The sequence below is a fragment of the Stomoxys calcitrans genome, chromosome 1 (assembly GCF_963082655.1).
Source record: "Stomoxys calcitrans chromosome 1, idStoCalc2.1, whole genome shotgun sequence".
Classification (NCBI taxonomy): domain Eukaryota; kingdom Metazoa; phylum Arthropoda; class Insecta; order Diptera; family Muscidae; genus Stomoxys; species Stomoxys calcitrans.
In genome coordinates, this window is record NC_081552.1 from 76,845,233 (window position 1) to 76,855,832 (window position 10,600).

General features: G+C 35.9%; 1 protein-coding gene across 2 annotated transcripts; it reads left to right on the forward strand.

Annotated features, from left to right (window-relative positions):
- Positions 1-7,625: 7,625 nt before the first annotated feature.
- Positions 7,626-8,618, forward strand: LOC131998192 (uncharacterized). 2 transcript variants are annotated; one of them, XM_059370627.1, is made up of 3 exons: positions 7,626-7,917; positions 8,128-8,287; positions 8,363-8,618. In XM_059370627.1, the coding sequence occupies exons 1-3, from the start codon at positions 7,860-7,862 to the stop codon at positions 8,457-8,459; spliced, it is 315 nt and encodes a 104-aa protein (XP_059226610.1). In that variant the 5' UTR covers positions 7,626-7,859; the 3' UTR covers positions 8,460-8,618. The 2 variants fall into 2 exon arrangements, 1 of the variants encoding a protein (XP_059226610.1); XR_009398649.1 differs by having other exon boundaries at positions 7,626-8,059; positions 8,128-8,618.
- Positions 8,619-10,600: the final 1,982 nt, after the last annotated feature.

Below are 10,600 nucleotides of genomic sequence, written 5' to 3' on the forward strand. Positions count from 1 at the left end.
TTCTTGTCCTATGACACGTCAAATTTTGCTATTGTTAAAAATCCACACGTAGTGTGATACGAATGAATTTAACATATGAAGATCACTTTTCAAAATAGCACTGTTATTTTTTCGATTAGAGCGTTGCTCTATTCCTTCTGACAAAAATATAAAGAAATCAGCTGTTTTTGTTGTCAGTTGAATGAAAGCAGCCCCAAATTCAATTGTTTTCAAAACTTTTTGATTAAAACAGGTTTCTCACAAATTTAACAATTTGTAGCCATAGGAAATTAGCTTTGCTCTCATTTTTAGGTTATGTCATACAAATATAACATACTAGTGTGATAACAAAAATGATGAATGGTATGTAAATTGTCAATTTTGACACACATAATAAAATACCAATGATCCATTAAAAGTGGCATGTCATAAGACAAGAACATATAGTTTGATAACACCTTAGGTCGATTTAGGCATATCCTCCGTCTGTTTGCTGAAATCACGATTAAGATAGAACGAAAAATGTCAGCCACTTGAATCTAGGTCATTGGAAATTGCAAATGAACCATATGGTTTCATATTTGGATATAGCCCCCATATAAACAGGTCCATCGATTTGACTTCTTCAGTCCCTAAAGCGCGCAAATATTATCCGATTTCGCTATAATTTTGCACAGTGACTTCTCCTACGACATTTAACACCTGTGGCTAGTATGGTTGGAATCGGTCCTTAACCATACACAACACCTCTATGGAGAGAATTTTTTACGTGGCATAGTACCTCATAAATGTTGCCAGCATTAAGAGGCAAAAATTACCGCTGACATTTTTTTGATGGTCTCGCCAGGATTCGAACCCAGGCGTGCAGCGTCATAGGCAGACATGCTAACCTCTGCGCTACGATGGCTTCCCAAGACAACATAGTAATTTATTAAAAAGAAAATAGATTGAATCCCGCAAGTTCCAGTCATATTTTTGGAAGCAAGTTCCAGCCATATATTTGGAAGTCATTTTTATTATTTTGGTATAAGCTGCTTTAACATAATTTTTTTTCCTAAAACAAATTGGCACAGGTCACAAAAATATTTTTAATACATTCCTCTCCCAATGAAAAACACAAATTTTTTACACTATATTCAAAAAAGGGAGACGTAAGTAAAAAATAAAAATATTGTTTATTGGTAATTATTAAATTTGTTTCATTTTTATTTACTTTTGATGTAGATTCATGGCAACAGCTTGTGTTCAGGTAAAGAAAACTCGACAAATGAAGTTGTTATTTTACCTCAAGTCGGATGTTCTACATTAGAAGGTAAGTGCAAAATTTAAGGAATTATTTGTAAAATCTAGAAAAAATAAGACATTGTATCCTTCCAGACACCAATAAAAGAGCAATTATTGGTTTCTTAAGTGTTTTGATGGAATCATCCTCATCGGAGAGCTTCGATGAAACCAGCATCGTTCATTTGAATTTGTTAAAGAGGGATGATGCTGCCATGGAATTGAACATGGGTCTAGCTGGGCAGTTAAACAAGTGACGCACAGTGGGATTACAAAAAATTAGTGCAAATTAGTCTGCCAATTGTGAATGCATACAGATATCTTCAACGATAACAAAGTGTCCGTAGCCGCAACATGAGCAAATAGAAAGCTCCCTTGGCCTCACATCAGTGGTCGTAGCAATTTGTCCAGCCACAATATCAAAAAGCATTAGATGGTTAGTCCAAGGTATCTTTGTAAGCACAACAAGTGTATTTTTATATACGGCGATGGCATGTAAAGCAGATGTAGTCGTATGCAACCTTCTAAATACATGCTGATGCTCGGCGAATGGAAATTGTCCAACGAGGGGAGCAGGGGGTCCCTCATGCGCCTTGGCTACTGATGAGAGAAGGGAGATCGGTCTGCATGACTCCCCCTTGCTCGTGTCCTTTTCAGGTTTCAGTAGCGGGATCAGACTGCCCATCTTCCAAACATCAGGTACTATAATAGTGTTCAGATAGGACAGTTGTAAGGTAATTGACTCCAGGCAGATCCAGATTCTTCAGCATCAGTGTAGAGATTCTGTCCGGAACCAGCGCATTGCGCGACTTGGCGCCACGGATGACATTCGTAGCTTGGTGCACGGTTATTGTTGGGCCAATGAAAGACTTAATCGGGCCATTGCGGTACGTACAACCGGCTGCCATGGGATTGCACGGTAATTTGTGGTGGCTGTCTAGCGGCACTGAGATTACAGATATACAAATGGCTCCCCTTCTAGCCTTTTCACACTCGGGTCAATAAATTGACGTTTATCTAAGGCAAATACCTCACAAATATCACCAGGATTTTTTATTTAAAAAATTGTTTTCCAAGCAAGCAAATAAAAAACTAACTAAAACAAAAATCAGCTGTTTTTCTGCAAATTTTCACTGGAAGTCGTTCGCGTATTTTTGCTTGCAAATTTTTTAAAAGAGAGAAAAATGTCTCTTACTCTCCTGCACATTTTTACTGGAAAAGAACATGAACAGACCTACTGTGAAAGCACCTTTAGTATGCATCCGCAGAAACATATTTTGGATTTGACAGCTTACAGCTGTTCTACTCGACCGAATCAATCAACGTAGAACCGATTTCTAAGATCAGTGGAATGTTTGTTGACGATTGAGAAACCACGTAGAAAATTGGAAAATTGAGTTTGAAGACGCTAGATCGGTCATTTCGCCCAAAGTGCGACGTCGGTTTTCTTTTGGCAATGTAGATTGGTCTATAAAATTTACGAAAAATATTGCTTTCAATCACTCCAAGTACTCCCTCGCCGATTTGTGTTAGAAGGAACAAAGTAGAACTTGGTGATTTAATTTATAAAATATTCGTTTCCACACAACTACTCATTGTATACAAAATCATATCAATTATATTTTTTCAACATGTAAATCGAAAGACAGGAACAATATTTAATTTTTGAAAATGTAATATATATTTGAATTGAATTATAATATTTCACAATGAATTATTTATTGCATTTAATACTAGTTTTGATAAAGAATTGAATAAAATTACATTTTAAATGTGTATTCTATAATAAGTTTTTTGATAATGTTTTTTTATGCATTTGAGAGCTTGTTTTGAAAACATAGTTATTATATTTGTTGTTACAAATATTGTACATAGTTTTGCAGGTTACACTACACAAGGAAATAAAATTAAAATGCAAACAATCTATTATTGCTACGATCAAATTGCCATAGTTTAGTACTAAATGAATTGTCAGATAGTAAGATGTAATATCGATAGCTTTTGAGTTCTATTTTGATCATTGCAAACAAAAGCTTGATACTTTTACTTTTGTTTGTAATGGTCAGAATGTATTTCGTTTTAGTACAAAAATATTGCACTTAGCACTGCAATTTCAATAAAATCCTTAAAATGTCAACGAAGTTTTTGAAGTTTTAGGGTTAGTGGCAGGGTGCACTTATAATGTGAAGTCATGCGAACATCTGAGTACAATTTTTTCATTTCTGTTTTGATTTTCCAATAACTCTAAATGTCAAATGCAGACATTTGAAGCACAAAAAAGTGTTAAAACAATGAAAATACAATTATAAAAAACATTCGAAGAATTTAAGTTGTAAAACAAAGTTTATATGTATCTAAAACCATTTTGGCATTTGATATTATGGCTTTTGCCAATCAAGGTAGTTTTGTTGGGGTAGATTCTTGTTGTTGTGCTGATGACGCTACCTGTTAGGGTTGGTACTCTATTCGGATTTTCACGTTAACAACTGTCAAACTCCATTTAAAATATCGTATAAAACATGTGAAATAAATATGCGCTTTTTTTAATCTAAAGGCTTAAAAGAAGCATTTAAAAACCATTTATCCTCGTGTAATATGAATGTAGGATTAAGTTAGTACAAAAAAGCTCGTGTAATTATTTTTTAAAAAAATATGATATATTGTTAAAGTTTTTCGCAACAAATCCGAAAGCTGAACAGAATACTCTGCTTTAATTGGGCCATGGTTGGTACCAAGATATATTCATTTACAGGTAGGAGCAGTTGCCCAAAAACAAAATATTGAGTGCACTATCTGTCAAAATCAGTGTTATTAGTAGATTCCGGATTTTTATGCAAAATGTATTTTGGGTCCGACTGAACTGAAATTTCGTATCAGGGTAATCTTTACGTAACAAATTAATTTTTTAGAGAATATTAAAGATATGGAAAATTTATGCAAAAAATATGTCAAAAATATAATCTTTCCATATGTATATTGAAGATAAAAATTTTAGTGAATGAACAAAACACAAAATGGCTAAACCGAGAATCATTCCTTGGATGCCACCGTTGCGCTAAGGTTAGCATGTAGGCGATTATGCTCTGAAGTTGATCGCCTGAGTTCGAATCCTGGCGAGAACATCAGAAAAAATTTTCAGGGGTGGCTATCCCCTCCTATGAATTTGGTCTAGATCGAACCGCATTTAGATATAGATGTCATATACCGATTTATTGACTAAAGCTGAATTATTTGTTGATTGTACTGAGTTTTTAAACAGTGGATATATTTATATTATTTGAATACATCTGCTGTGTAGAACAATAAGCCCATTAAGGTCCTGAGCAAACCTAATTTCAAGAAACATTCTTAAAGTCGCCCAATATACACGGGTTACGTACTCACCAGCTAAGTAACCACTAGCTTCCCTAATGTTTGGTGTTATGCTGGCAACGATAATGTCATAATCACCGAAAATTAAAAAAAAAACAATGTAACCCAACGTCGACATGCATTTGTCGATATATCACTTTTTCATAGCTCGATAGATTAAAGGCAATAAAATCGTTTTGAAGTTAGTTTCAAATGTATTTTTAAGTTTTTTATGTTTCCAAAAAATCATTGAAACTTATTGGCGGCACAGTCGTGGAACTAAGTAATCTAATGATACTTCGATCGATTGCCAAAGTTTGCCAAAAAAAAAAGAACTATATACAAAGAACAGATAATAAAGTGAAGATATGGGAAGTCAACAAGCATTCGATCAAAACAGGTCAATCAGGCCTACAAATATAGAAACTTTGGAAGAAAGAATCAACCAAATAGAAGCAGTAACTGTTCGCTTAGCAACAAGATTAAAGACAATTCCATAATTTCCCCGAAGGACATCCTAACACAACTTAGACAGTTGAAACCATTTGATAAGCAGCATTCAACAGCAGCCTTTATATGATCAGTGGAAGCAAAAGTAAATCAATGTCCTACAAACAACCACAACCTTGTTCGTCAAGACATGTCTATGGTGATTCACGAAAAGATTTTAGAACCGGATGCTACCTGGGAAGAAATAAATAGCAAATCATGGACTATAACCGCCCAAAAGTAACGTATAGATATATTTTCAATAAATGAATATACGCAGAAGAGAGTAATTTAAGAGAACTGTTCGAATTATTTTGAAAAGACTAAGAATGACCTTGGAGACCACCGTAGCGCAGAGGTTAGCATGTCCGCCTATGACGCTGAACGCCTGGGTCGAATCCTGGCGCGACCATCAGAAAAAAATTTCAATGGTGGTTTTCCCCTCCTAATGCTGGCAACATTTGTGAGTACTATGCCATGTAAAACTTCATAGAAATGCTAGATCAAAAATTATATTTTGAAGAATATATATACCCGTAATATATGAACGATATAGTTACAGTCGAATCGATAGAAGAGAATAATTCTGAAAGCTTTGCTTTAAAATTGTAAAATTTTGTCCATGAACATTTCACTATGGAAAAGGGGCAAACTCTTCACATATGAATAAGTTCAGTCCGATTCAAATTTTAAGCTCAATGATAAGGGGTCTCCTTTTTTATAGCCGAGTTCGAATGGCGCGCCACAGTGCGACACCTCTTTGGAGAGAAGTTTTAACATGGCATAGTACCTCACAAATATTGCCACTGTGGATAATTCAGAAATGAATAAATATAGAATCGTTATAGATTATTGAAAATTCAATGAATTTACAGTGGATGATAAATATTCCATTACTAACATAAATTCATTATTAGATAGACTAGATAGTGTCCAGTATTTCACAACTTTAGACTTGGCAAAGGGCTTTAACCAACTAGTAGTTAGGGAGGAGGATAGAAGGAAAGCAGATTTCCCTACCCCTTCGGGTAGAAATAATTCATACGTGTGCCATTTGGCAAACCTGACCTATGTCAAATATATAGACGATATCCTTGTAGTACTTTGCTCCAAGAACACATGGTTACATTAAGGAAAATATTCACAGCATTACAAAATGCCCAACTTAAAATATAGGTGGACAGATGTGATTTTTTGAAGAAATGGACACAATTTCTGGGTCATGTATTGACCACTTAGGGCATAAAACCAAACCGTGCTAAGGTTTCAATCATACAATTTCTGGGTCATGCATTGATCACTTAGGAAATAAAACCAAACCGTGCTAAGGTTTCAATCATACAATGATTGAAAATTCCGAACACAGTACTCACAAATCTGAACACCACTCAAAAATCGCTTTTCCCATGACTAAATGCCTCAAGAAGAATGAGAAGATTAATGTCAATGACCCAGTATATTTAGTTGCATTCGAGACACAAGATATCTATATAAAGATATCTCAACTTTTGCAAAAAGTTCAAGCTGACTACGGATGCATGTAATTTCGCAATGGGGGCAGTGCTCTCCCAGCAAGGGCACCCAATTGATTATGCACCCCGAACCCTGAATGAACACGAATGTTAATATACGACTATAGAGAAAAATTGTCAGCCATTGTATGGGCCGTGAAATATTTCCGACCATGTCTGTTTGGTAGAGAGTTCGACCTCCAATGTGACCACCAACCACTTAAGTGCCTGGTGACCAAATATAAAGGGAAAGATATAAATCCCAGACTCCAAAGATAGCCAATGAACCTAAGAGAGTATAATTTTTTTCGATAGACTACTTAAAGGAGCCGCCTAAGTAGAAGTACAACCCGTCGTCTGTCAAGAGAAGGACTTGGAATATAAGGTATCTATTCTAGATACGCTTATTTATAGATTTAAAATACAAATTATCTTAGAAGAAGATAAAAGAGAAACAAAAACGCGGGAAACTAACAAAAGGAAAGGTAAGAATATACTCTTACCTAAGCGACCATGAATATTATCAAGTTTACAAAATTATTGAGAATGAATACTCCGCAAGTTCAAATATAAAGGTCGTTAAATGCACCAAAATGGCAAGGCAATGATAAGGCAAATTGCACTTTTCCGCAAAAATGAAAGTGGCCACCGTGGCATAATGGCGACATATGAGGAACTGGAAACAAAAGTGGCATATGCAGTGCAGGTAAATACGATCGAAGAAAAAAAATTAGTTTGACCGAAACTCCAAAAACCATCACACCTAATATGGTTGAAAAGTCTTCTTACCAAAGACGAAACGCGTCCCATAGTGGATGGTGTGTGTTGTTATCTCTGACTTTCCTTTTCCATTTGCAAAGACAATCTCCGATCACAGCTCGTTTCAAAAGAGAAACAAACAGAAAAATATATGAAATAATTCATATAAATACCTCCGTAAACAATAAACAATCGATCATAGTATACATAGACAAATTTTCAAAATATGACATTTGCTTTCCACTACCAGATAGAAATGCAAGGACTGTTCTAACTAAAATTCTATTTTATCGCCAGAAAAGGCAAAATAAAAAAGATTGTTTTGATAATGAGTTTAAATCAGGAACCGTTACAGACCATTTAAAAGCCGATATAAAGAATTCTATACAATCAAATCAAATACTCATACCGGAAATTCAGACCCACGACGTCTTAATAATATAGTGGAGAAAATTATAACACTTAATATTAGGAGAATTTCCCGTTGTGATGCAGATGAATAAAGCTATCACCTTTTATAACAACAACTATCACTGTACAATTGGGTGTACGTACACTCTTTGTAGCTCAGAACCAAGTATACAATCGTCTTACAAACATAAAACAAAAATATATACATAAAGCAAATAAGAAGATGGAAACATATAGTGAACAAAGAAAAGAAGGCTTCATAAAAATATAACAGAAATGTGTCTAATATCCATCTTTGTGTCTAATATCCATGATTCTAATTTAAAACGACCTTTTAAATTCGCAGGTACTAGTGGTTATCCCAATGACGATTCCCCTAACATCATCATCTCTTACAATACTACCACTACAAGCGACAAACGGATATTACAGGATAACGATCGAACCTGTCAAAATAGTCACGAAAACAATCTTATTCTACATACAATAAAAGGGGTTTTCAACAGGTAAACTACAAAACTAGACCGATAGGGTCAGGAAACGACGCCATATTTTTCTTCCCCTTTGGCATATCTTTTCAGTAAGATTTGCCATTTCTTGATGGAAAGATATACGAGCCATCAACGAGTAGAAATTATTATAATTTTCTACCGAAATTGTCAGTGGTCTCAACGTTAAATGTCATCTCAAGCGATGAGGCTCAAGCTTGAAAACCATCGATGATTGCGTTCAGCGTCTGGACTTCTGCAAGCGAGACCGCAGTGGCCTTGCAAAAGAAATCGAGTACCATACATAATGGCATCGAACGTAGTTTCACAGAAATAAAGAATTTCATTGATATCCACAACCGTTTTTGTTTTATTAAAAAAAAAAACAAGTAAAAGCGTGCTAAGTTCGGCCGGGCCGAATCTTATACACCCTCCACCATGAATCGCATTTGTCGAGCTCTCTTCCCGGTATCTCTTTTTAGGCAAACAAAGGGTAAAAGAAAACAATTGCTATGTTATTGTAAAAATATCAAGTTACTGTTAATTTCGGACCAAAATCGAATTGAATATTGGAGACCATAGTAGAAGTCATTGTGTAAAATTTCAGCCAAATCTAGTAAGAATTACGCACTTTAGGGGCTGAAGAAGTAAAAACAAATAAGAACGTGCTAAGTTCGGCCGGGCCGAATCTTATATACCTTCCACCATGGTCGCATCTGTCGAGTTCTTTGCGGAGTATTTGTTTTTAGACAAACAAAGAATAATGAATAAGGACGGAGGAGAAGCTATATCAAGTTATAGTCCGATTCGGGACTCAAGAAGCAAAATCGGGAGATCGATTTATATGGGAGCTGTATCAAGCTATAGATCGATTCTGACCATATCGCACACGTATGTTGAAGGCCATGGGAGGAGACGTACAAAATTTGTGCCAAATCGGATGAGAATTGCGCTCTCTAGAGGCTCAAGATCCAAGATCGGATTATATGGCAGCTATATCAGGTTATGGACCGATTCGGACCATACTTCGCACAGTTGTTGGAAGTGATATCAAACACTTTGTGCAAAATTTCAGTAAAATCAGATGAGAATTGCGCCCTCTAGAGGCTCAAGAAGTCAAGTCCCAATATCGGTTTATATGGCAGCTATATCAGGTTATGGACCGATTTGGACTATACTCCGCACAGTTGTTGAAGTATGGTCTAAAGCTCAAGAATTTAAGACCGTAGATCGGTTTATATGACAGCTATATCAGGTTATGAACCGATTTGAACCATAATTAGCGCAGTTGTTGGAAGTGATATCAAAACACTATGTGCAAAATCTCAGTCAAATCGAACGAGAATTGCACCCTCTAGAGACTCAAAAAGTCAAGACCCAAGATCGGTTTATATGGCAGCTATATCAAAACATGGACCGATTTGGCCCATTTACAATCCTAACCGACCTACATAAATAAGAAGAATTTGTGCAAAATTTCAAGCGGCTAGCTCTACTCGTTCAAAAGTAAGCATGCTTTCGATAGACAGACGGACGGACATGGCTAGTTCGACTTAAAATGTCACGACGATCAATAATATATATACTTTATGGGGTCTTAGACGCATATTTCGAGGTGTTACAAACAGAATGACGAAATTAGTATACTCCCATCCCAAGGTGGAGGGTATAAAAAGAGATTGGTTTATAGGCGAGCTGTATTAGGCTTTAAATCGATTCAGACCATATTCGACATGTATGTTAAAGGTCATGGGAGAAGCCGTTGTACAAAATTTCTGCCAAATCGGATAATAATTGCTCACGTTATAGGCTCAAGAAGTCAAGATCCCAGATAGGTTTATAAGGCAGCTATATCAGGTTATGGACCGATTTGAACCATATTTGGCACAGTTGTTGAAAGTCATAACAAAACACCCCATGCTAAATTTTAGCTAAATCGGATAAGAATTGCGCCTTCTAGTGGCTCAACACAAGAAGTCAAGATCCCAGATCGGTTTATATGGCAGCTATATATAAACATGGACCGATATGGCCCATTTACAATCCCAACCGATCTACACTAATAAGAAGTATTTGTGCAAAATTTCAAGCGGCTCGCTTTACTCCTTCGAAAGTTAGGGTGCTTTCGACAGACAGACGGACGGACAGACGTGACTAGTTCGACTTAAAATATTTCGAGGAGTTACAAACTAAATGACGAAATTAGTATTCCCCCATCCTATGGTGGAGGGTATACAAATCCTGTACATCCACATGAACTAAACGTCGTACTAGAAAACAAACATATGTACATTGAGAATATTAGCGCAAAAAAGGTCTCTTAAATATAGT